Source organism: Ranitomeya variabilis, chromosome 7, assembly GCF_051348905.1.
Source record: "Ranitomeya variabilis isolate aRanVar5 chromosome 7, aRanVar5.hap1, whole genome shotgun sequence".
Lineage (NCBI taxonomy): Eukaryota > Metazoa > Chordata > Amphibia > Anura > Dendrobatidae > Ranitomeya > Ranitomeya variabilis.
Genome location: NC_135238.1, coordinates 190,008,541 through 190,036,207, shown reverse-complemented (window position 1 = coordinate 190,036,207; position 27,667 = coordinate 190,008,541). Strand labels below are relative to the sequence as shown.

The 27,667-nt window shown below is 39.9% G+C and overlaps 1 protein-coding gene across 8 annotated transcripts in view; it reads left to right on the top strand.

The window, feature by feature from the left end:
- PCBP3 (poly(rC) binding protein 3) overlaps positions 1-20,580 on the top strand; it is a 96,556-nt gene extending 75,976 nt beyond the window's left edge. Inside the window, exons 7-15 of one of the 8 annotated variants that reach the window (XM_077272564.1) lie at positions 88-219; positions 1,401-1,529; positions 3,020-3,094; positions 6,857-6,898; positions 8,162-8,237; positions 8,584-8,643; positions 15,606-15,658; positions 16,282-16,451; positions 18,878-20,580. In XM_077272564.1, coding sequence (XP_077128679.1) covers positions 88-219; positions 1,401-1,529; positions 3,020-3,094; positions 6,857-6,898; positions 8,162-8,237; positions 8,584-8,643; positions 15,606-15,658; positions 16,282-16,451; positions 18,878-18,914 — 774 coding nt within the window. In that variant the 3' untranslated portion in view covers positions 18,915-20,580. Of the gene's footprint in view, positions 1-87; positions 220-1,400; positions 1,530-3,019; positions 3,164-6,856; positions 6,899-8,158; positions 8,238-8,583; positions 8,644-15,605; positions 15,659-16,281; positions 16,452-18,877 lie in introns of all 8 variants that reach the window. The other 7 variants (XM_077272563.1, XM_077272560.1, XM_077272559.1 and 4 more) reach the window with 7 other exon arrangements.
- Positions 20,581-27,667: the final 7,087 nt, after the last annotated feature.

Sequence of the window (27,667 nt, the reverse complement as noted above, 5' to 3'; positions counted from 1 at the left end):
AATTATCAACAATATATTCATGAACAAGAAGTTATGTATTCTGATTATTTAGTACTCTACAGTTTTAGATGTTTTATTTCTTTTTAGGACATCATAAATTCCATGAGTAACAGTACTGCAACCAGCAAACCTCCTGTCACTTTAAGACTTGTAGTTCCGGCAAGTCAGTGCGGATCTCTGATTGGAAAAGGTGGTTCCAAGATCAAAGAAATTAGAGAGGTATGTGCAGTGGGAATGCCGAGCTACTTCATCAAGTCTCGTTTTAGGATATTTATTGAATTATTTGCTCTTCTAAACTATGAATTAATTGTGTAAAGAGGAGCTGTCATAAAGTGAAAAATGGCTAGTTTTACTGTTATCTTACTCCCTCTGCTTGCCAGAGTTGTTTTTTTAATTCACCATGCAATTTCATAGATATGAGCCTTTTTATTCAATGCTAATTTTTATGGTCTTTTCCAAGGGGGAGGTGCTCGCAAGGCAGTAATGCAGAGTGGTCGAAAGAAATGCCCCACAGAATACTTTGATCAATTCCTTTTTGGTAAAGACCATAAAAAGCAGCACTAACTAAAAAGATCCTTGTCTCTGGAACTGTATGAGGATTTAAAAACCAGGAATATAACAAAAAGCAAATAGTAGCCACTTTTGACTCGGTGACAGATCCCCTTTAAAGTATTTAAAATTACATTGATGTGACACTCAGTCACTACTCACTAGAAAGCTGTGAGACAGGGTAGCCAGGAAGTCCAAGGTCAGATACCAGGAGGGCTCATAGTACAAAGGGGTAAGTTAAGGTGTGGTCAGGAAACGGTCCAGTATCAAATGCCAGGAGGGTACGTCAAAACAAGGGAGTACAACAAATGGATAGTCAGAGGCAATACATCCGGGTTCAGATACCTAAAGTCAGAGAGCATCAAAAGCAGAAGGGGGAATCCACAAGAGAAGTCACAACAAATCCAAAGTCCGGCATCAGGGTCAGAGGAAAGAGACGCAGAGCTAAGCAAACACATCCAGCTCAGGTAAAGCTACAACTGACACTGACTGCGAACAGCTAGCCAGCTAAATACCTTGCAAATGATTACAGACGAGAGGCACCTAAGGATATGTCCATAGAGTAAACCAGATAGAGCAGCATGGCTGTCAATCAAAATGCTGACAGCCCAGCATGTCATAGGATTAGATTGGATAACTGGACTGTCACTCACCAAACCTAAAGTCCAGCACACTCCAGATTCCATAGGGCTGCTGAGCTGTCACTCACAGCATCCCTGGGCAACTGTCAGTTATGAAACTGTGACAATTGGGAGGAGAATGGGATATCATGATCATGAAGGCAGAAGGATCAATGAAGGAAAGTGATCCAGCCAGTCTTATGCTGTAATTTATTCTCTTTTTCTGCGCAGTCTACAGGAGCTCAGGTGCAGGTGGCTGGGGACATGCTGCCTAACTCCACAGAGCGTGCAGTAACAATTTCGGGGACCCCTGATGCTATTATCCAATGTGTGAAGCAGATTTGTGTAGTGATGTTGGAGGTACAGTGTGCCGGAGTAGCGGTAATGTATACACACCAATCCACACATCCTCAGCACCAGCCTTATTAGAAAGATACTAAACTAAGTCTATGTAGATTTATCATCCTGAGGGACATTGCCCCCTATGGAGCTGATAGTGTAGTCACAGTATAACGGAACCTGCAGGTGAATAACAGCAGTCTATTGATCTGGACTACAAGTTCTAGATTACTGCTTAGTTTTCCATCACGGCCATTGGGAATTCGTTGTGACAACATTCAGTTTTATCTTCAGTTGAAATATCAATATTTCATGTAAAAAGAATTTACATTGTAAGGTTTAGTAAGTCAATCACAGACGGTATTCCTAAAGCAAAAGCATCTACACGGAACTGCATTACGTACTCAGTTAATCTGCAATTATTTGTCTTCCCCATAAATAATTTTCATAATTTACACATCTTTAGGGGTTGTATGCCATAATCTCCTTTCTGAACAGTTCTGTTGGAAAACATGGAACTGACATGACCATAAAACCAGAAATGTTCTACTCCAAGTGTAAAGGCTTTCACAGTTCTCTAGTTGATGTAGAACTTACTTACAATCCTAAAACTCATGTAGGAATATTTTTTTTTATTCTTAAGATTTGTTGTTGTTTTGGTTATGAAAGATTCCAAGGACCAAACTGGTATCCACATGGAAGAAAGCCATTGTGATGCAGCCAGAGGCAGAACTAGAAGGGACACTTGCATGTGATTATGAACCTCTTGACTCCAAAGTAAATCAAGCAGTTCATATGGTGGCTACATTCACGGAAGCAACATAGGACACGTATATCATGAGTGATAACACAATTCATGACACAAGTTGAGGTTTCTTTTTCAAAAAATATATCAATGCTTGACCAATCAATCCTAAATTGATAGGTAAAGGAGAAGACCATGACTTTTATATTGTTGGTCTAGCCTTAGAAAAAGTAATCGTAGGATCATATAAAATTGGTGATTGTCCGACACTCAACATCCCCTCCGACCAGCCCTTTAATTTCAGATGGATATAAACAGTGTTACCTATTGATACACTTTGTATTATTTATAGTAATGAGTGAACGTGCTCAGATAAGGCATTATTCGAGCATGCTCGGGTGCTAGCCAAGTGTCTTCGGCATGCTCATATAATATATTCTGGTCCCCGCGGCTGCATGTCTAGTGGCTGTTCAACAGCAGGGATTCCCTAACAAACAGGCAATCCCCGCATGTGTTGTGGCTGTAGAACATCCTTGAGACATGTAGCCGCCCGGACTCGAACATATTTTTCAAGCATGCCAAAGTCACTCGGTTAGCACCCGAGCATGGGCGGATAACTTCTTATTCGAGCACGTTCACTCATCACTAATTATTGTAGGATCTGTAGTTTTATCTATTTATTTTTTTACCAAGTGGCTATTGTTGTTTTTTCCTGGTGAGGGGGGTACTCTAATATTATCTCTCCCTCTCCTATCCCTTTTCCTAGTCCCCACCAAAAGGTGCCACCATCCCTTACCGTCCAAAACCCGCCTCCGCCCCTGTCATTTTTGCAGGTGGTCAGGTAAGAGCGGATCCGCTGGGCGCCTCCACTGCCAACCTCAGCCTATTGCTGCAGCACCAGCCTCTGCCCGTTAGTTTGCCAAAATTTTCTTGCATGTTTTCTCATCCTTCAAGTTATCACTCATCAAGACTGGATCATTAGCTCTAAGACTCGGCAGTGTACATAAATTAATGCAGACAACAGAAAAATTAGTTTAATGTGATGTCTATAAAGTAAAACTTTGCTTCTAAATGAGAATGATTCCAGTAAGATATTAGAATGATCCCGATCAACTTCGAATTTCCCACGTGCATGGGGCCTTATACAGTATGCCGTATTTTACCAAAATGGTCTGACAGTGTTACTTAAAGTTAATGATCCCTCATCCTCTGCATGAATGGTTGGGTAAATTTAGTGTCATGGTTGCATGCAACATAATTAGGGAACTAATGGGACTAATCCTAATAGTTTTGTTATCTTAATGACATCTAGATTGTAACTATCCGCAGATGTTTAGAACAGTTCAACTCGTGAGCAAAGTGTCAAGTAGAAAGAATCGAATCTAGCACAGACTTTATTATGATGGATCAAAGATTTATGCATGAATTATTTATAACTAGTTACTTACATAGAAGCAACATTTTCCCGTAGGGAAAAAAAAAGAGGAATGACAAATTTATCAGTGGGTATCAAGGATTTGTCTTTTAAAAAAGTAATATACAATAGTTTGAATGAAAATGAACAAATATTATCCCTATAGAGCCGAAATGAAATATATAATAAAAAAATAACCTATTGTTTAAATCAATTTTTGTGTTAAATATATTTTTTTATATGTTTTTTTGACAATAATTGTTTTTCATATTTCAATCTGTATTAAACAAAATTGAAACCTTTTAATTTTCATACTGATCAATAGGGCTATGTTAGACTCATACTTTCTCTAGTTTACTGGAGACTTTTCAGAAGTCTCATTATCATCACAGGTAGGATTACAATGACAGGTGACACTTCACATACAAAGCTGATAAGACACCATCCTCCAATCACGCTAAACGATGTCACAGCTGAGCCTGCTGCCCCTTTCACAATGACCATTGCACTCACTCATTAGATGCTTCGATACAAAAGATAGGATCTGAGTCACCTTGTTGCTGCTAATGTACACGTGAATTACCTAAAAGAACAAGATATGTGAGTCTAGAATAGATCTAGCTGCCAGCCCAAAAACTGTAAGATTTTTTTAATATAATAGAAAAATAACAAACATGTACTGTATATATATATAATTAAAAAACATTAAAAATATTAAATATACATATATATATATATGTGTGAATATATATATATATACATATATATTTTAAAATATTATTTTTTTCTTAAATACAAAACATAAAAAATTGATTTAAGCAGTATATCAGTGTTTGATGGCACAATCCGTTTATAGATACCACCAACTCTATATTTTGTCATTTTTCTGAGAAACCGGAAAACTGTAATACACTATAGTAAACACAAGATGCCACTATACTCCCTGGCATGAGAGTACGGTAATTAGAGAGCACTCGGCTTTACCTCCTTTCATCAAGATCACATTTTCTTTCATCTTTTATATGTATATACAGTACAGACCAAAAGTTTGGACACACCTTCTCATTTAAAGATTTTTGTGTATTTTCATGACTATGAAAATTGTACATTCACACTGAAGGCATCAAAACTATGAATTAACACATGTGGAATTATATACTTAACAAAAAAGTGTGAAACAACTGAATTTATGTCTTATATTCTAGGTTCTTCAAAGTAGCCACCTTTTGCTTTGATGACTGCTTTGCACACTCTTGGCATTCTCTTGATGAGCTTCAAGAGGTAGTCACCGGAAATGGTCTTCCACCAATCTTGAAGGAGTTCCCAGAGATGCTGAGCACTTGTTGGCCCTTTTGCCTTCACTCTGCGGTCCAGCTCACACCAAACCATCTCGATTGGCTCAGGTCTGGTGACTGTGGAGGCCAGGTCATCTGGCGTAGCACCCCATCACTCTCCTTCTTGGTCAAATAGCCCTTACACAGCCTGGAGGTGTGTTTGGGGTCATTGTCCTGTTGAAAAATAAATGATGGTCCAACTAAACACAAACCGGATGGAATAGCATGCCGCTGCAAGATGCTGTGGTAGCCATGCTGGTTCAGTATGCCTTCAATTTAGAATAAATCCCCAACAGTTTCAGCAGCAAAGCACCCCCACACCATCACACCTCCTCCTCCATGCTTCCTGGTGGGGACCAGGCATGTAGAGTCCATCCGTTCACCTTTTCTGCTTCGCACAAAGACACGGTGGTTGGAACCAAAGATCTCAAATTTGGTCTCATCAGACCAAAGCACAGATTTCCACTGGTCTAATGTCCATTCCTTGTGTTCTTTAGCCCAAACAAGTCTCTTCTGCTTGTTGCCTGTCCTTAGCAGTGGTTTCCTAGCAGCTATTTTACCATGAAGGCCTGCTGCACAAAGTCTCCTCTTAACAGTTGTTGTAGAGATGTGTCTGCTGCTAGAACTCTGTGTGGCATTGACCTGGTCTCTAATCTGAGCTGCTGCTAACCTGCGATTTCTGAGGCTGGTGACTCGGATAAACTTATCCTCAGAAGCAGAGGTGACTCTTGGTCTTCCTTTCCTGGGGCGATCCTCATGTGAGCCAGTTTCTTTGTAACGCTTGATGGTTTTTGCCACTGCACTTGGGGACACTTTCAAAGTTTTCCCAATTTTTCGGACTGACTGACCTTCATTTCTTAAAGTAATGATGGCCACTCGTTTTTCTTTACTTAGCTGCTTTTTTCTTGCCATAACACAAATTCTAACAGTCTATTCAGTAGGACTATCAGCTGTGTATCCACCAGACTTCTGCACAACACAACTGATGGTCCCAACCCTATTTATAAGGCAAGAAATCCCACTTATTAAACCTGACAGGGCACACCTGTGAAGTGAAAACCATTCCCGGTGACTACCTTTTGAAGCTCATCAAGAGAATGCCAAGAGTGTGCAAAGCAGTCATCAAAGCAAAAGGTGGCTACTTTGAAGAACCTAGAATATAAGACATAATTTCAATTGTTTCACACTTTTTTGTTAAGTATATAATTCCACATGTGTTAATTCATAGTTTTGATGCCTTCAGTGTGAATTTACAATTTTCATAGTCATGAAAATACCGAAAAATCTTTAAATGAGAAGGTGTGTCCAAACTTTTGGTCTGTACTGTAAATCTAGAATTAACTTATAGAAATCAATTGAAAGGTCTAATACTGTCCTATTCAGCTTGATGGAAGATCTTTTCCTTTAGGACTTATGTGACTCCACAAACATGACAACTTTTGCATGGCGGTGGAGTCGTGAACCTTCTTTTCTCATCACTGGAAAGGTTGCGGTCATTTTGAGTGTACATTGCTTTCCATTGGAGTTTGACTATTTCTTGCACAACAGCATTGAATCCTTTAATGACTACAATAAGTGGCAACTTTTAGCCACATTGTGCACATATTATATATGGGATTGGCAGCCCTGCTGATAACATTTGTCATCCTCTTATTGTCTTATTCTTGTATTTTCTGAGCCGGTATGAGCCGCGTGAATGGAAGCATGCACGATTCTACATTAGGAAATAGATGTGAAATGTTTAATTGTAAGTCCCTGGGTCATGTAGGACTCATCCACGGTCTTCTGCTCTTTGGCTTTGACTATATTTCCATATCTATATACCTCTCTGATTTTATTTCCCCTTCTGTTTCAGGCCTATTCTATCCAAGGACAGTACGCAATCCCCCACCCTGATGTGAGTTCTCATCTCTCATTTTATATCACCCTCCTCTTCCTTACACTTTCTTCCCCAGCATGCTGATGTTACTGATAATTAATATTAGCTCATAATATTAATATGTCTGAGATGGGAGCTCTGTATTTGTTACTCGATGGGCGGCCATGGAACGTGCGTCACAATGGAAAGAGGACTTGGCTCCATCAGGTTTACGTTTCATAACTTGTTCTTATTTTTTCTCATATGGCTGACAGATTTACACAGGATAAAAGAGAAACATAATCCAAATTCTAAATAAAAATGTCATAAGTAGCCTGTATGGTCAAGCCGATGCGTATAATGTGTACACAGCCCATAGAGGATTTACATCTTCTAATTCATGATGACAATACGGAATACTAGAGCCTTCCATAAGGACTTGTGGAATTCTTCAGCTTTTTGCTGTTTTATGTACAGCTATAATGCAGATCTATGGTGGCCTATAAGGCCAGGTACCAATGGACATTATCCAGCAAGATATCATAGACTTTGCCAAAAGCGCATAAATGGTCAAAATTAAAAATGACTTTCCAAAAACTGACAAAAATAAATAAATAAATGCAACACAAATGAACATAAAAAAGAATGCCCCATTATGTAAACATGAAGAATATATGCTCCATCACAGAAATATTTGTTAATTTCATCAAAGTTTTAAAGGAGTTGTCCAATGAAAGCAAGCTATCTGCTATCCATTGGGTAGGTGATAACTTGTCGATCGGTGGGTGTCCGAGCTATGGAACCCACACCAATCGATAGAAGAGGGTCGTTTTGTCCCCATTAGAATGGAGCAGTAGCACCCATATGTGATTTGTGCTCTACTCGTTCTCTATGGGGCTGCTTAGCTTTATGCTTGACTTTTTCCGGCAACTCAAAAGAGGACAAATAGAGCGGCAGTCAGGTATCCCACCTGCTGCATCATTTTGTAACTAGGATAAAGGTACTGCAATGGGGTAAAAATCGTCCCTTCGGTCCCCAACGATGTAAGTTATCACCTATTTTATGGACAGGTGATAACTTGTTTTCACTGGACAACCCCTTTAAGGGGGGAATTGTTAGGTCACATGCTTCTTGTCATTTTGGGCCAAGCTCTTTTCTTCTCTACATTGTGTGTGCATGTCCCATGGCAACCTGCTGATTTGTTTTCTTTTATTATTTGACTCTGTTTTCTTGTGCCTGTGACTTCTTGTACTCTCTAACAATAACCTTCTTAGTTCTAATGTCCCTCCTACCCCTCAGCAGTTGACCAAGCTCCACCAGTTGGCCATGCAGCAAACCCCCTTTACTCCCCTCGGACAGACCACCCCTGCTTTCCCTGGTACGTACCCAACTTTCCCGTTCTAGAGTCTTCCTTCTTTTCTCTTCTCACGTCTCAGGCATTTCATTTTTTTTGTTCATTTATTGTTTTTTATTGAACTAAATTCTTTTTTTTTAATACACTGTACGTAGTAATGTTCTGATAACTCCATCAGCTTGCACTCTATAATAAGTGGTTGGGTCTTAGATAACTTCTGGTGGTTCTTTGGTAGACATAGTCATCTGTATTTAGTAGTATTGCCGGAGTTATTCCATTTTCTCATCAATTTATGAGCTTTTTTAGATGATGCAAAAGATTAATATCCTCAAGGGCAAGAACGTTCAATATATTTCTTCTTTCTCCTTAGGAGAAAAGCTGCCCTTACATTCCTCTGAAGAAGCTCAAAACTTGATGGGCCAGTCAGCAGGTAAAACATTCAAATCAGAAGTAGATCTATTTAATATTGTAGGAGTCTCCACTATTTGACCTAAAGTTCATTGGGTGGATGACCTTTTACGTAAAAGCTGGATCTTAATAAAGTTAGAACATTAGAAGATTGTGGACCAAATATAAAGGGTTGGAAGGTGGTGGAGACACATTTTACATATCATTCTCGTATCAATCACAGATTTAATAATGATCCATCCTAAGAATCCTATATATACTTAAAGAGTAGCCATCATTTTCATTTTTCATATATATCAATAGTAAACATGAGAATAAGAAACTTTATAATATATCTTATTAGAAAATTCTGTTTCTTTGTCCTCCTGGACTGATCAGCCATTCCTAAATTTCTAAATTCACAGGTAGAATGCGTCTTTAGTGATTGACCCATTGTCACCAACACCCGTTGGATTGAAACTCTAGGGTTCCTACTACTATGTTTCAACTCGTATCCATCCCTGTTGGGTTCCACTCCATCTGTCCATCTTCTTCTGAGTGTAAAGTTAGTCTTAGTTCCCATGGTGTCCTCTGGAAGCTGCACGAACACCAGTGTCTTGTGCACCCACCCGGGCCAGTGGCTTAGCAGCTCTACCTCACCTGGTGAGCCCGAACAGGAAAACTTGCAGCAGAATGTCTGTATCTGCTTCTAGCTCCTCCCTACTACCATCTCCATAAAATTTTAAAAGCACCAACTGTCAACTCCTATCTCAGTAATGTGTCTATCTTCACTGAATACAGATTTTACATTTTTCATCCTTGAACAGGGAATGGAAGATCAGTTCTGGAGAGGACAGAAGCACATCTCTCTGATAAGATATATTACAAAGTTTCTTATTTTCATTTGTACTATTTATTTATAAACTAAAAATTTCAATGATGGTTACTCTCTAATGAGGCCCTATCACTTGCCATAAATATATAATATTTTATCTGGTGTAAATGCCGCTGTTCTCCAGAATTGTGGCATTATTTAGTTTTTGGTCCGATGCATTTTCTATTCCTGAGATATGGCTTATCTTGCCTGGATATAAATCTAGTCTTTTTTTTTCTGCCAACTGGGTGTTAAGACTTCCATATAGAGTTAAGGACTACACCCACTTGTCTAAAAAGTGATTTATAGGGAAGAGAGGTCCATATCTCAGGAGCAGAGAGGCTCAGGAGCAAAAGACAACCCCAAATTCAGAACTATGACATTAAAACCAGGTAAAAAAAATACATATCGATGACAAGTGACGAGCCCTCTTTAAGTTTTTATTAAATAGTCTGACCATTTCACAGTAAAATATTCCAACAATTCAACTTCACTTCATTGTTTTTTTTTCCATAAATAATTTTTTTCTCTCCAATTCAAAACAGTCATGATCATGTTCCCGCAGAATCTGAATCAGATCTGTCCTATTGTGGATAATGCAGTTGTGAAATCTGATTACTTGTTAGTGGTATTTTCCAACAGAAACACAGCTTGGAAGCGACTGGACAAAATGTGATTACTAGAGAATAGGAATGGCAGTGTATAGTTAGGTCTCTGGTTATTGAAAGTGACTTATTGTACTTTTTTGCAACCGGTTATAAATCACATGAGAATCGCTCTGTTATTTTACTTGAATACAAAATGATGCAAAACCCTTGGGGGAAGTCAGAAATTGAATGTCAACAAAAAATGAACAAGGGTATGTGCACACGTTGCATTTTTGTTTCATGTTTTTCTGCGCAATTTTGTCACAAAACCAGAAAGATTTCTTAGTACCAGCAAAGTGAGTGGGATTTCTAAAATCTCATGCACATGTTGCCTTTTTTTCCTGATAGCAAATGCAGCATGTTGAAATTCTTTCAGTATATTTCACTGCAGATTTTACCTTTACTAATGAGTTAGGAAAAATCTGCAACAAGAAGGGTGTGTACACACGCTGTGGATTTTGCTGCGGATCCGCAGCGGATTGGCCGCTGCAGATTCACAGCAGTTTTCCATGCATTTACAGTACCATTAAAACCTACAAGAGAAAAAGTAAGCAAAAACCCTGATGTGACTAAGTAAAAAAGCAAAAGTGCATTTAAATAACACAGAGTTTTTAGTAATACTGTTTTTTGATTAAAAAAAGCACAAAAACGATCCCACCGCGTCAAGGTAACTCTGAACAGGTCAGTCTTCACTGTCTAATATTAAAACCTTACCATGTGTCAATGTTGACCTCAGTGTGAATAAGGTCAGACAAAAGGACTGGGCCCAACCAGGGAACACCAGACTGGGGAAGCCTTATATACAATCTCTAGCTCAGAAACAGGGAGGCCACACCCCGGCTTGCACAGAATGGAACAATACAAAGAAAAAAAAAACACAAAAATTGAGCTTCACTTGAGTTGGTACACATGCAGAAGTTAAACGCATGTTCACAATGGCCACAAAACATTAAAACCTAGAAGAGAAAAAGTAAGCAAAAACCCTGATGTAACAAAGTAAAAAATCAAAAGTGCATTTAAATAACACAGAGTTTTTAGTAATACTGTTTTTTGATCAAAACATAGCACAAAAGCCATCCCACTGCGTCAAGGTAACTCTGATCGGGACAGTCCTACACTGTCTAATATTAAAACCTTACCATTTGTCAATGTTGACATCAGTGGGAATAAGGGCAGACAAAAGGACTGGGCCCAACCAGGGATCACCAGACTGGGGAAGCCTTATATACAATCTCTAGCTCAGAAACAGGGAGGTCACACCCCGGCTTGCACAGAATGTTTCATGTTTTTCTGCACAATTTTGTCACAAAACCAGAAAGATTTCTTAGTACCAGCAAAGTGAGTGGGATTTCTAAAATCTCATGCACATGTTGCCTATTTTTTCCTGAGAGGTCTAAATATGCAGCATGTTGAAATTCTTTCAGCATTTTTACTGCAGATTTCACCTTTACTAATGAGTTAGGAAAAATCTCCAACAAGAAGGCTATGTGCACACGCTGCGGATTTTGCTGTGGATCCACAGCGGATTGGCCGCTGCAGATTCACAGCAGCTTTCCATGCGTTTACAGTACCATGTAAACCTATGGAAAACAAAATCTGCAGTACACATGCTGCGGAAAAAACGCGGGAAAACGCTGCGTTGTTTATTCCGCAGCATGTCAATTTTTTGTACTGTTTACTCCTGCTCCATAATAGTAATCTGCAGGTGAAATACGCACAAAAAATACAAAAAAACGCGGTAAATCTGCAGGAAATCCACAGCGTGTGCACATACCCGAATGTATCCAGAAAAATGCAACAAAAACAAGCGCATTTTATGCAGCGCTTTTCCTGCCAACACATCAGGATTTGCAGTAGAATTTTCCTGAACGTGTGCACGTACCCTAAGATGTTAGCAATTTGACTCAATCTGCAAAAAGTCAGTATTTAGCATTTGCACAAATTTATTTACACATGACAAATTTATTTATACGGAATGGACTGAATCATCAGAAAATAATAATGCAGAAAGTAAAATATTCCAGTTTCATACTAGATGCTGAATCACATACAATAGACTAAAAAAAAGGTTAAGGGGAGTCACACCAAAATGCATCGTAAACTGCCAGTACTACTAGTAATACTAGCGCTATACATTTTAGTGGTACAGTGCCTGTGAAAATTAATTTTAGTTTAAATGCAAATAAGGGTTTTCTGCGTGACCATTGGCGTGGCACAATGCACCGATATGACTCCTCAATGTGCATTTTGGTGATTTCAAGCACTTTTGATTAACAGCGCTCACCTGCGAAATGCCAGTACTGCCTAAGCTGAACCTGTGCGTCTGAGCATTGACATAGCGTTAGTGCTGACACACACACACTGCGGCCACTGCCTCCTTATTAGTATCTGAATTAAACAGGCACCGTACCACTTAAATGTGCACTATATATCCATCTTTATATGCATTTCTTCCCTTAAAGGAAGGGAGAGCCAGCTGTCAATCAAAGTGCTGGGGTTTGTGTGCAGATGACGATCACCGTGTATTGAGCAGTGACTGTAGCCACGCCAGCATGCCTCAATGACTGGAAGCCATTAGCTCCTGGGAGGAATGAAGCTAATTTCCTCCCTGTAGCCACACCTTCATTTAGGCAGGTGGACAGCATTGAATTGTATAACTTGCAGATTAACCCTATATCTGCAGTTTAATAGTTTGTGGGGACATGACAGGTCCCCTTTAAAGTTGATTAGTTGAATTATGCAATAGGTAGTAGATTAAAAAAAAACAACATCAAGGTCATGGTCACCGAGAGCTCATTGATGCTATGGGGGAATAAAGGCTACTCTACCTGGTCCAATCCCGCAGAAGAGCTAATGTAGCACAAATTGGTTACAAAGGTAATGATGATGGCTACAATAGTGACGTGTTAGAAGGCAACTTGCATCACACCTTGTTGTGTAAGAAGCTGAGTAGCGGCAGATTAGTCAGAGTTCCCGTAGTGAACAATATTCACAGTGAAATGTACCTAAAATTAGCAAATGAGCTTCTGAACTGGACCATGGAGCGATGGAAATGGCGTCCTCTACTGATACTGGTCTGTGGATGGACAGGTGATGTGATGGCACCACGGTGCACTATGAGAAATCTGTATGATGCTCTGGGCAATGTTCTGCTGGGAACTCTTGGCTCCTGGCATTCATGTGGATGTGAAATCTACATGAACATTGTACAGACCAAATACACGACTTCATAGCAAGGGTATTCCATAATGGCAGTGGTCTTTTTTATTTGAAGGTGCCATACTGCAAAAATGTACAGGACTGGTTTGAGTAACATGAGAAAGAATTCAATGTGTTAAGTACAGTAGGCCTCCAAATTTCCGAGCTCGGGAGATCATCAGATGACATGATCTTCTAGTCACCTGTAGCTATTTGCAGTTTGCAGCAGTCCCCTGAGTTCCCGAACGAAGCAGATATAGCTTCCAGAGCTGGCACAGACCTCCGGAGTGGCCTAAGCTTCATCCAAGGGAGCGCTGGTAAGTGAGTATGACACTGTTTTTTATTTTAAGCCTATCCATGCCCCCCCCAAATATTTTTTATAACAGACAATCCTTTTAAAAATTAAATAAAGTACTTGTCAAATTTGGAGTTATCTGACTCCTGTGATCCCCAGCAATCAGCTGATTTCTATACGGAAACCTTTCAAGTGAACTTTTTTGAATTTACCAAATGGCTGCAATGAAACAAAGAGTGAAAAATTTAAAGGGGTCTGAATACTTTCCGTATCCACTGTATATATGCTAAATGGTATATATGGTTAGAAAGCATGAAAATAAGCTGGTTTGTAATTAACTTGCCTCAAGTCATTGCCTTGCCTTAAGTCTATCATTCTCCTGCATAGATCTTTTATCTTACATTGTTGACAGCCCATTGCCTAGGTGATTGACCACCAGAAGATAGCTGAACATATGCATTAAATACAGTAAATGCTGGGATTTGACAGTTAGCTCCTAAGATCCCAGTCACCTTTTTCCAGCCCATTAATTTCCATAGAAAAGTCCGACAGTGTTGCTCCTCTCCTCCTGCCTGTCAGCTCCTGAGCCAGAGCTGCTGTTATCAGACCTGCAAAATTCCAAGACCCTGGTCCCCATCAATCATCTGCTTGAGTGGTAAATCACTGCTCACTTTCCCCATGATACGTTGAACTGTGCAAGAGAAGTCTGACAGTGTGTCTCACTTTCTCCTGCCTGGCATTTCCTGACCCAGAGCTGCGGATATCAGTCCTGTAAAACCCAAAGACTCTGGTCCGCACTCATCATCTGCCCACCCTCAGCAACAATGCAGTCAGAAGGCTGGAGAACTGTGTGCCCTTGAAGACCCTTTACTTGTCAAGTGGAGTTAATAGTCACAAAGACCTAAAGGGGTGCATTTTAAAGAACCATTGGTCTGCAAACTTTCTGACATGGAACACTTTTTTGACATAGAATATCTTCCAGTATAGTTAGTTATATATTTTCAATTTCATTCCTCTCAGGAAAAGACATGAATGCTACATTTTCAGTGCAATGCTGCTACAGCTCCTGCACTGTAGAAATACCAGTATTTTAGTGGTTCAATATGTTATTTTTTTACTTGGTGTAAAATATGCTTCTCCTCTGAATCAATGTTTTTCTTTTATTCCTGCACTTCTCCATTCCTGATATATGGCCTCTCTCTTCTGTATGCAAATCTAGTATTGTTAGCCAAGTCGTCATGGTCCTCAACTCTTCACTATGGGAGTCTTTCTGAGGACCATGCTCAGTAGGCTAGAAAGACTACATTTATGGTGACTCGGTGGTTAGCATTGCAGCCTTGCAGCGCTGGGGTCCTGGGTTTAAATCCCACCAAGGACAACATCTGGAAGGAGTTTGTATGTTCTCCACTGGTTTGCTTGGGTTTCCTCAGGGTTCTCCGGTTTCCTCCCACACTCCAAAGACATACCGATAGGGAATTTAGATTGTGAGCCCCATTGAGGACAGTGCCGATAATGTCTGAAAAGCGCTGTGGAATTAATGGAACTATATAAATTAGAAAAATAAATAAATAAAGAGAAGAGGGGGCAGGATCTCAGGAATTCCTGTGAGAGGCACAAGAGCAAAAAAAGATCATGCCAGATTTAAGAGAAAAGTGAAAAACCAGGTTAAAAAAACCACACACAACAAGTGACAGGTTAAAAATTACATAAATAAGACTTAAATATTTACAAACACTCATGTACAGTTCAGGTAAGTACTTGGGAAAATAAGAACATTCTTGGCATTGGCTTGAAATTTGGCTACTTTTCTTGCAAATTAAGTGAGCATAATGTTGGAAAATAGGATCAAATTTGAGAAATGACAAGAGCCTAAAGTTGAAATTGTGCTCTCAAGTAGGAGATAGCAAGGAGAAGGTGAAGGTGAGCTACAGATGTAGTCGGGATATTTGGAAATGATGACTTTACTCTAACACTATGTCTTCACATATTAGGTATGGATGCCAGTTCCCAGGCAAGTACTCATGAACTCACCATACCAAATGATGTGAGTATGACACCTTATTGCTGACGTCCTTCTTTCACATGATTTTAAGAGTAATTGACTCAAAATAATTCCTACGTAACAAAGCAAATGGGAATTCACCCCTATGTGCCAATTGGACAGATGACTCGGGGCTCAGTGCCATTTGTTTTTACAATTAGACGACATGATACATATCCAAATAGCTTCGAGTGAGAGTCGTCAGAGGTAGCGTCCGGAAACTTTCCTCGGCTTTGCGGGGAATCATTAGCAGGAAAGAGGTTATTATAAGCCAATTGATGCTGTCATATCCGACCATTTGCAAAATATTATTCTGTGACATGAATATAAACTTCCTTAATCTTTCTCCATGTTACCAAATTCAGATTATGATAAAAAAGACACAATTGAGAATAATTGATGGTTTCAATATTACATCAACCTAGATTTGTCCTTATTACTCATTGTATACGTTCTTTATATTTTCCTGCTGCTTTTATATTTTATCATATTTACCCCCCCATTCCATATAGTGTTGTATTGTGCTGAATGCAGTAGTACAATCCTTGTAATAAAATGAGTTGGGACAACTTTTGTTCCCATACCCTTTCATGCCTGGATATGTTGCAGCTTTTCTCATTTTTCAGCTAATAGGCTGCATCATCGGACGCCAAGGGACCAAAATCAATGAAATTCGACAGATGTCTGGAGCACAAATCAAAATAGCCAGCGCCATGGAGGGGTCAGCGGAGCGTCAGATCACTATCACTGGAAGCCCAGCTAACATCAGCCTTGCTCAGTACCTCATCAATGCCAGGTAATATTTCTGGCATTGTGTAAGGTAGTTGTAATGCAGGCAGACACCCTGGCTGAGGGTCGCTTCTGTGATCCCGGACGCTACAGAAGAAGGGGTCTCCTGGCTGGGTGTATGTACTGTTACCTTCAGAGTTCACCACTGCAGACCACATGCTGTCGCTTGACATGGCAGGCCAGGACCCAACGGTTGTAGAGATCAATGAGAGAGACAATAGTGCAAAAATAAAAATTTTATATGTAACATTATCATTTTATTTTCTGGATAAATCAGTTGTCCATGTGAATACATGAAGTTTATGATACTGTATATATCAGGATAAGGTGGAATCTTCCTCTCATTCATGCACTACCCTTTATTTGATGGCAGGGCTCTCTGTAAATTTTCAGAGAACCCCGCACAGTTACAAAAAACATCAGACTTGTGTAAATCAGAGCAAATAATGTAGCTTACACCAAACCAGAAATTATCTTCACACTTGTCAAACATGTAGAGAGAGAGAATGAGCATATACAAAAAACAGACCTAAAATATACTGGGTTATTACGTTTCACTTTTACAGGCTATACCGGGTTATGAACTACAGTATATAGCAGAGGTGTCAAACTGCATTCCTCGAGGGCCGCCAACAGGTCATGTTTTCAGGATTTCCTTAGCATTCCACAAGGTGCTGGAATCATTCTGTGCAGGTGATTAAATTATCACCTGTGCAATACAAGGAAATCCTGAAAACATGACCTGTTGGTGGCCCTCGAGGAATGCAGTTTGACACCTCTGGTATATAGGCTTAGTTCTGTAGGACTGTTCTTAACCTGAATTTGTATGTATAATGGAGCAGAGCTGGCACAAAAACCCCCAAAAAATGTCATTGCTGAACTTTCCGGTCACCTCACTGCTTGCTGTCCGCCATCTGGTCCTTTTCTTTCTACGTTATCTTCACTATAAGCCAGGACTTGTAGACACATCCATACCTCAGATGGTCACTGTGCATCATAAGGTCCTTATGCACATCTCAACGTCACAACATTGAGACCTTACCACACAAAATGACCTCCAAGGCCTAGACGCGAGTGGAAGTTCTGGGCTGTAGTTAAGGGGTCGGAGATGCAGCTCACGATGGCAGAAAGAAGAGGACCAGACATAAGTTGTTCGTAAGGTGGATGTCCGTAACTCAGGGACAGCCTGTACTTATGATTTTTGCAATAGATTGAAATATGAACACACAGAACACTTTCTCTAAATCAGCTCAGCATTTGGCACGTCTACACACAAACACACTATTGAGGAAAGGCATGGCCTATTATTGAAGAGAGGAATAATTTAAAGGGGTTGTGCACTACTTGGACATTCCCTTCTCAATCCCTATGTTTCCCTCTTGTAAAATAATAACACCTATACTCACCTCCGGTGCCAGCGTCATTCCAGCGATGTTGCCGCCGCCTTTCTCATAACAATGTCATGTGATCCCTACGGCCAATCAGCAGTGGCTTCACTCTCCTCGCCTTCGGGCGCACCACATGCATTCGGAGGAATTGAAAGCCTCTCCATGGAAAAAAGATGAAAATGATGATGAAAATGAGCTCTCATGCAGAAGTAAGTAAGCTACCTCATACCAGTCAAATATTCCTCCATAAGACAACAATTTGGGGGTGATCGCCCCTCATTGTTACAAAGCTGGGTACTGGTTGACTGGATGAGATACCTTAGATGCAAAGTATATCGGCTCTCATTGAAGAGATAGAGCTATACTACAGAGAATGGCAGAATACTGACATTTGTATAAAGTGGGATACACATTGATTATTTTGCTTTTACTGATATACTGGGAATGATTTACTATATCTGTCTGAAGCCCCCAATAAATAGCTGTCTGCAGAGCACACCTGTGTTCTCTATGAAAGAGCCACTGCCAGACATCTTCGGCAGTGGCCTATCTCTTAGAGAACAAAAGTATCTCCAGTCCAAAATTGTACATGCTGGATCTATTTTCTCCTCTATCATCTACTGGAGGAGAGTCTTATTTTGTTTCCTCTGCTCCCCTGAGTACTCTGCATTGTTTTTAATCCTCCATATGGTTACGGAGATATATGTCTTTTTATTCAGTGCTGCTATTAATGGTCATTACCAAGGGGGCGTATCTTACAGAGTAGTAATGCAGAGCAGACTGAAGACACGCCCCCGAGGAATCATGTGAACACCGCCTTCTTGGTTAGTACTAAAAATTGCCACTGAATAAAAAGGTCTATATCTCTGGAAACATAAGGTAGATTAAAAAAATACACAAAAATAATACTCAGGGGAGCAGCGAGAATAAAGTAAGAGCAATAGGTTCTCTTTAAAGAGTTATTATTGGTGTGTCTGACCTTTTTAACTCCTTACTACTCCATTCTTTACACTACATCTGTTTCTTTTATGCTTTTTTTTTCCAGGCTGACGTCTGAGGTTACCGGGATGGGCACGCTGTAATTTCCTCCTATGACTTCCTACTCTGACCCTTCGGCCCATAGCCATCCATTCTGTTATTTTCTGTCATCGTCCCGTCTACAGGACCTGTGCGATCCATGCAGGACTTGCCAAAGCTGCTTTACGAGTGCTTAAGGATTCGTGTGTGTAATTCCATGTAGCGCCATCATGAGCCATTGCTTCCAGCAGACACATACGCTCTGATGTGTAACTAATGTATTGCAATGCATGCATGCTGAGAGATGATGTTACAATAACTGGCCATTACATACATACTAGCTGGGCTCAGTATACAGAGTATTTAGACGTAACTTTTGGTGTTCATACAGCAGCACGTGCATGCCCAATATTTTTTGATAAAAGACTATGCATTCAATTTTCCTAGGGGACACAGAGTAATTTTAGGAAAATGGCAAGTCAATACGTCTGTGAAGGATTACGCTGCTGCTGTTTCATGTATTTATTGTGTCGTCTTGAATGAAATGATAATGTGAAAATGAATCCGAAATGGGTTTGTGATTTAGTGATTAGGTAATTAGCATGTTCTCATCATATTTAATAGAGTTATGATTTAATTGATGCTATCGTGAAGGTAAAACTCTCGTTACAGTCTGCGGCATACAATCGATTAATAGGCTACAATGAGCTATGTATGTCAGTGGTTGCTGCGGGGTATTGCAGATCATTTGCACTAAATTCTTACAGAATTCCCCTAAATTTTGGTGATTGTGATCAAAGAACGCATCCAAAGACAAATAAGACTTCTCTAAAATGCTGCACACAGAATGTGCTCCTTATGTTTCATGTAATGTTCTTGAAAACTATTTTTCTGGACAATCCCTTTGAAATTCACTAACGCTAATGGATTGGTCTTCCTTCCTAATCCTTATTTTTCTGGGGTCACACAACTTTGGGGGTCCCTCTTGACTACTTCCGCCAGTGCTATGCACACTTTCCATGTGCACACAGTAGTGTCTTGTACCATCCTGTCCTCTTTATAATCCTCCCTATATTGTATCCTGAAATATTAATATCTACCCACCCCAGGGCCACTGAGTACCTACACACGGGTGCTGCCTTGCTGCTATTTTCCACCATTTACCCTTTGATGTAGAGTAGAGCAAATATTGGTACCCACACAGCCAGCACTAACACAAAGAGGTTCACGCTGCCCGGGTCCGGCATCCAGCCCGGTTCTCTGTGGCGGTCTTCACGTCTGTATTCTCAGCCCAGCATTATAGGTTCCTCTTTCACTTACCAGGCCCCACCATGCCATGAAATGCCTAGTAAGGGCAAGAGCAACCCATGGTGCCAGGCCGAAGATGCCAAGTGCGGAAGTGAAGACTGCCATGATCCGGCTGCCACAGATCAGCGAACTCGATGCTGAATCAAGACAGCGCAAATCTTTTTGCTCAACTCTGTTCTACAATCAGTATAATGTCAGTCCTCTGTTCAAAATTAACCATAACATTGAATTAACCACATTGCAGTGTCCATATATTTAGTATCCGCTATAGTTACGAGTATAACTGGTTTGAATATACAGCCCAGAACAGTTCATATAAATAGGGGCCCTTTATTTCCTATTCTGCAATGCTCCTCTATATCAATATTCACTTAAAGGGAACCTGTCAGCAGGATTGTGCTCAGTAACCTACAGACAGTGTCAGGTCGGGGCCGTTATTCTGATTACAATGATACCTTGGTTGATGAAATCCGCCTTGTGGTTGTTTTTTAATCTTTATTTTCAGTTTTGAGTTAATGAGATTCTCGTGCTCAGGGGCGGCCTGTGGGCGGAGCTGTGGGGCTGTGGGTGGGGCTTTATGTGGTGCTCTGCTCACATATGCATCTGTATGGCTTATGACAGGTCACTGATCCCTCAGTGACCTGCCCCCTATTTTACATACTGCATACACTATGGTGTGTTCAGAAAAAATAAATTTACTTTGAAAAAAATAGCGCTGGCGCATTAGTATGTAAAGCATTATGTCTATAATATTGCCAGGTAAAAAAAAATTACCTTCATCAAAATAGTGCTGTTCTGATAGATGCTACTGCGCCGGCGCCATTTTGCTAGAGAGAAAAAAAAATTGGCTACTATTTTTTTTTTACCTGTCAGTATTATAGGCATAATGCTTTACACGCTAGTGCGCAGGCACCACAGCCGGTGTCATTTTGTTCAATGCCAATTTATTTTTTCTAAACACACCATAGTATATGCAATATAAAATAAAATAAATAAAATAGGGGGCAGGTCACTAAAGGATCAGTGACCTATCATAAGCCCATACTGATGATTATCTAAGCAGAGCACCACATGAAGACCCCCACAGGCCGCCCTGGAGCACGAGAATCTCATTAACTGAAAGCTACAGATAAAGATTAAACAACAACCACAAGACTTATTTCATCAACCAAGGTATCATTGTAATCAGTATAACGGCGCAGACCTGACCCTGTGTGTAGGTTACTGTGCACAATCCTGCTGACAGGTTCCCTTTAAATATATTAATCTCTAACAGTGCGAATATCAAACGTCAGATCCAAAGAAGACAAGATGATAGAAAGTAAAAAGGATCACACATTTGTTTCAATCTGTGAGAGTGATCGTGATCCAGGAAGGGCTGATTGAATCTTGGACAGACACTTTTTTGGGGGGTTTTGGTCACAATCAGTCTCACGAAAGAGCATGTGACCAAATTTTAAAGATGACCAAGTGGATCAAGACATTACTGTATCGTGCCATGGAACAAAGGAGTAGGCAAAATTGATAAGACCTCAGCATGACAAGACCCTAAGTAATGTTTTTATGTAAAAAAAAAAAAAAATTAAAGGAAATTTGTCACCAGGTGTTTTTTTTAACTTAATTTGAAAGAGGCATAATGTAGGGTCAGAGACCCTGATTCCATTGATGTAGCACTAACTGGGCTGCTGAGTGCATTTTTTGTGTAATCACTGTTTTACCAGCAGGAGACTGGAGTACTAGAGTAGAGTACTACTTGGCCTACTGCCAGGTAGTTACACCCCGCCCCCACCTCTGATTGGCTTCTTTCCTCCTATACACAGTGTACATAGAAAGCTGCCAATTAGTGATGTGGGTGGAGCTATACAGAGCTCAGCATTCAGAGAACTGCAGCAGAGAAAACCGTTTTTAATTAAAAAAACTACACCACCCTGTGAAGTAAGTAACATATCACTGGAATCAGGGTCTCTGCCCCTACATCATGCTGCTCTCAGATGGGGTATATAAAACCTAGTGAAAGATTCTCTTTAATGAGATGTAATATACCCTTGTCCCCATTGACATCCTAATTTTATGAAAATGTATTGCTCCAACCACCGTCTTCATCTCTCTAAGAACAGTGTCTTCTCAAGACCTAATAGTGGACCATGTACGTATGTATATAGACTTTCATGTTCAGGTCATGTAATGTATCATCTATTTGCTCTATACACAGATTATTTACCTTATATTCAGAGACATTAGGCAACATTTTTCTTCTGCTCCAGACACATCTGAAGTTACTATTTCTTGCATCATTATTTCATTATTGGGGATCCCTTAGCTTCTGATGTCTTCATTGTGGAATGACACTTAGTTAATTTAAGTATGATAATGTTGTCATCTTAATACTTTGAGATTATTGATGTGTATGCAATTATTTATTGAAAAGTCTGAGAATATATATTATTCTGTGCTCATCTGTGGCTCATTTTCATTATTTCTGAATTCTAAATATGCCAATTACTACAAAAGGTTTATATAAGTTCAGGTTTAATCAATCAGATATTTTTTTTCATTACATATACTATAGTATACAGCTACATTGAAGAGTAGAATGATTTTCCATTTAATGATAGCTCTGACCAGAAATGATTTTAACTTTCCTGTTACCTGAGGCAAAAACTGAAATGGTGCCCACCCAAAAATAAAAAAAAGTTAGTAAGAAATCTAAACTCCAAAAAATCTCAGTTTGGACATCAGTATGTGCAAATGTATACCCCCAGTGAATCAACAGCACACATAAATACATACCAGCAGCAAATAAACAATGTATATAAATATAAAATACCAGCCGTGAATAAACTATATATAGAAATATACACCTACTGCGAATAAACAGTATACATAAATGTAAGATACCAGCCGTGAATTGACTATATATAGAAATATACACCTACTGCGAATAAACAGCCGTGAATAAACTATCTATAGAAATATACACCTACAGCGAACAAACAGTATACATAAATATAAGATACGAGCCGTAAATAAACTATATATAGAAATATACACCTACTGCAAATAAACAGTAAGCATGAATATAAGATACCAGCCGTGAATAAACTATCTATAGAAATATACACCTACAGCGAATAAACAGTGTACATACACTACCATTCAAAAGTTTAGGGTCACCCAGACAATTTTGTGTTTTCCATGAAAACTCATAGTTTTATTAATCAAATGAATTGCCAAATGAATTGAAAATCTAGTCCAGACATTGACAAGGTTAAAAAAAAAGATTTTTATTTGAAATAATAATTTTCTCCTTCAAACTTTGCTTTCGTCAAAGAATGCTCCCTTTGCAGCAATTACAGCATTGCAGACCTTTGGCATTCTAGCAGTTAATTTGCTGAGGTAATCTGGAGAAATTTCACCCCATGCTTCCAGAAGCCCCTCCCACAAGTTGGTTTGGCTTTTTGGGCACTTTTTGCATCATACGGTCAGGCTGCTCCCACAACAGCTCAATGGGGTTGAGATCTGGTGACTGCGCTGGCCGCTCCATTACAGATAGAATACCAGCTGCCGGCTTCTACCCTAAATAGTTCTTGCATAATTTGGAGCTGTGCTTTGGTCATTGTCCTGTTGTAGGATGAAATTGGCTCCAATCAAGCGCTGTCCACAGGGTATGGCATGGCGTTGCAAAATAGAGTGATAGCCTTCCTCATTCAAAATCCCATTTACCTTGAACAAATCTCCCACTTTACCAGCACAAAAGCAACCGCAGACCATCACATTACCTCCACCATGCTTGACAGATGGCGTCAGGCACTATTCCAGCATCTTTTAAGTTGTTCTGCGTCTCATAAATGTTCTTCTGTGATCCAAACACCTCAAACTTGGATTCGTCTGTCCATAACACTTTTTTCCAATCTTCCTCTGTCCAATGTCTGTTTTCTTTTGCCCATATTAATCTTTTCCTTTTATTAGCCAGTCTCAGATATGGCTTTACCTTTGCCACTCTGCCCTGAAGGCCAGCATCCCAGAGTCGCTGCTTCACTCTAGACGTTGACACTGGCGTTTTGCGTGTACTATTTAATGAAGCTGCCAGTTGAGGACCTGTGAGGCATCGATTTCTCAAACTACAGACTCTGATGTACTTGTCTTGTTGCTCAGTTGTGCAGCAGGGCTTCCCAGTTCTCTTTCTACTCTGGTTAGAGCCTGTTTGTGCTCTCCTCTGAAGGGAGTAGTACACACCGTTGTAGGAAATCTTCTGTTTCTTGGCAATTTCTCACATGGAATAGCCTTCATTTCGTTGTCGAGTTTCACATGAAAGTTCTTTTTTTCTGGCCATTTTGAGAGTTTAATGGAACTAACAAATGTAATGCTCCAGATTCTCAACTAGCTCAAAGGGAGGTCAGGTGTACAGGTTCTCTAATCAGCCAAACTGTTTTCAGCTGTGCTAACATACTTGCACAAGGGTTTTCAAGGGTAACCATCCATTAGCCTTCTTACATAGTTAGCAAACACAAAGTACCATAAGAATATTGGAGTGATGGTTGTTGGAAATGGGCCTCTATACACCTATGAAGATATTGCATTACAAACCAGACGTTTGCATCTAGAATAGTCATTTACCACATTAACAATGTATAGAGTGTATTTCTGAATCATTTAATGTTAGCTTCATTGGAAAAAACTGTGATTTTCTTTAAAAAATAAGGAAATTTCTAAGTGACCCTAAACTTTTGAACGGTAGTGTAAATATAAGATACCAATCATGAATAAACTATGTACATAAATATATATAGTGCTGAGCATAGATGAGATTTGTCACAAAACCTTTCAGAATCAACTTTTTCTACAGGATACCTTACTACAAAATACTCCTATAAATTCGGGCCACTTATTGCAAATCAGGTATCTTATTTTGTAAACCCCAAAAATCATTTTCCTAACAAATTTATGTTGCAAAAATGAGTACACTCCAATGAAAGTCTTAGGGCTTGTTTACACAACGCATATACACTCACCGGCCACTTTATTAGGTACACCATGCTAGTAACGGGTTGGACCCCCTTTTGCCTTCAGAACTGCCTCAATTCTTCGTGGCATAGATTCAACAAGGTGCTGGAAGCATTCCTCAGAGATTTTGGTCCATATTGACATGATGGCATCACACAGTTGCCGCAGATTTGTCGGCTGCACATCCCAAAGATGCTCCATACAAGGCAGGATGGATCCATGCTTTCATGTTGTTTACGCCAAATTCTGACCCTACCATCCGAATGTCGCAGCAGAAATCGAGACTCATCAGACCAAGCAACGTTTTTCCAATCTTCTACTGTCCAATTTCGATGAGCTTGTACAAATTGTAGCCTCAGTTTCCTGTTCTTAGCTGAAAGGAGTGGTACCCGGTGTGGTCTTCTGCTGCTGTAGCCCATCTGCCTCAAAGTTCAACGCACTGTGCGTTCAGAGATGCTCTTAGGCCTACCTTGGTTGTAACGGGTGGCGATTTGAGTCACTGTTGCCTTTCTATCAGCTCGAACCAGTCTGCCCATTCTCCTCTGACCTCTGGCATCAACAAGGCATTTCCGCCCACAGAACTGCCGCTCACTGGATTTTTTTTCTTTTTCGGACCATTCTCTGTAAACCCTAGAGATGGTTGTGCGTGAAAATCCCAGTAGATCAGCAGTTTCTGAAATACTCAGACCAGCCCTTCTGGCACCAACAACCATGCCACGTTCAAAGGCACTCAAATCACCTTTCTTCCCCATACTGATGCTCGGTTTGAACTGCAGGAGATTGTCTTGACCATGTCTACATGCCTAAATGCACTGAGTTGCCGCCATGTGATTGGCTGATTAGAAATTACGTGTTAACAAGAAGTTGGACAGGTGTACCTAATAAAGTGGCCAGTGAGTGTACATCGGACAAGTGCTATCCAATGTTTTATCGCATAGGACTAGGACCAATGTTATACTATAGGGTAGTGCAGATCAGCATTTTTTTCTACAGAGCAATTTGACATGAGAAAAAAAATTTCAGTATGCTGCAAGTGGCTCTGCAAATCTCAGCACGCGCAATTCTATGGGTGCAGTCTGATTTACACAGACACAGGCAATGGAGAAGCTGGAGATATTACGTTCTCCATCTTCTCCTCACCTGGGCTGCAATTCTCTCATGCGAGAGAATCAGATCACACTAAGATGATGCTCAGATCAAACTCTGATCAGAGTTTGAGCTGGGTGTCATTTGCATAATTGAGCCAATTCTCTTGCGTGAGAGAATCATCGCTTGCGTGATCCCGGCCTTAGGAGTAAAGCTAAAGCTTAGACTACAAAATTCTAATTAAAAAAATTCAACCACAGGTAAATCTAATTATAATTAGATTTTATTCATTAAACAGGTATCCAGCAGACTGTTGAATTTTAAAGAGCATTACATCTTCTCATTTAATGCTTGTCAACAATGGCACCACATGGAAGAGAAATGTCACAAGACCTGAGATAGAAAAGCATTTGTTTACACAAGAAAGGTGAAGGGTACATGAAGATCAGCAAGGCTTTATTTATCAGTCCTTCTACTGTAGCAAAAGTGATTCAAAAAATGTCCAGGCTGGCCACAGAAGTTAACCCCTAAATAGAAACATCTCCTGATAAGAAGGGTTGAAGAAAATTAACATGCAAGTTAATTGAAGTTAGCTAAGGAAGAAGAAAGCCAAATTTTAAAGTGCATGCACAAAAAACCCTGTTTACAATTTTCCAGGGCTCAAGTTGATAAAAAATGAAGATTACTGGGACTTTATACTCTGGAGTGTTGAGACTAAGATAAATGTTTTGGGAACCAATGGCTTCAAAACAGTATGGTGCCACAAAGCTGAGGAGTACAAAGAAAAATGCACGGTGCCTACAATGAAACATGGTGGTGCCAGCACCCTTGCATGGGTCTGCATGAGTGCTGCTGGTGTGGCGGAGCTACATTTCATTTATGGTATCATGAATTTGCAGATGTGCTGCTTTGTACTGAAAAAGAAGATGCCCCCATCACTCCGTGCCCTTGGTAGACGTACACTTTTCCAACATGACAATGATCCAAAACACACATTTAAGGTCACTGTTGCATTTCTGAAAAAAAACAGGGTAAAAGTGATTTAGTGGCCAAGTGTCTCCTGATATGAACCCAAGTGAACACCTATGGGGAATTCTGAAGAGAAAAGTTCAGTATCACTCTCCATCCAGCATCCAAGTTCTCAGAGAGGTTGTTCTTGAAGAATGGAAAAAGATAGATGTTACAATGTCACCAACTTGTTCATTCCATGCCTAGAAGGCTTGGTGCTGTCCTTAAAAATCACAGAAGTCACACAAAATACTAAACATAGTAGTTTCTGATGTTGGGTGTATTCAATTTTGCATCAACAAATTTGAGTAAAACTAAACATTTTGTAATGAAGAGTTATATTATTAAACGTTCTTTCATGTTATGGGTTAAAAAATGTTCTATGAAACTCTGATTAAAATCTTACTTTGTA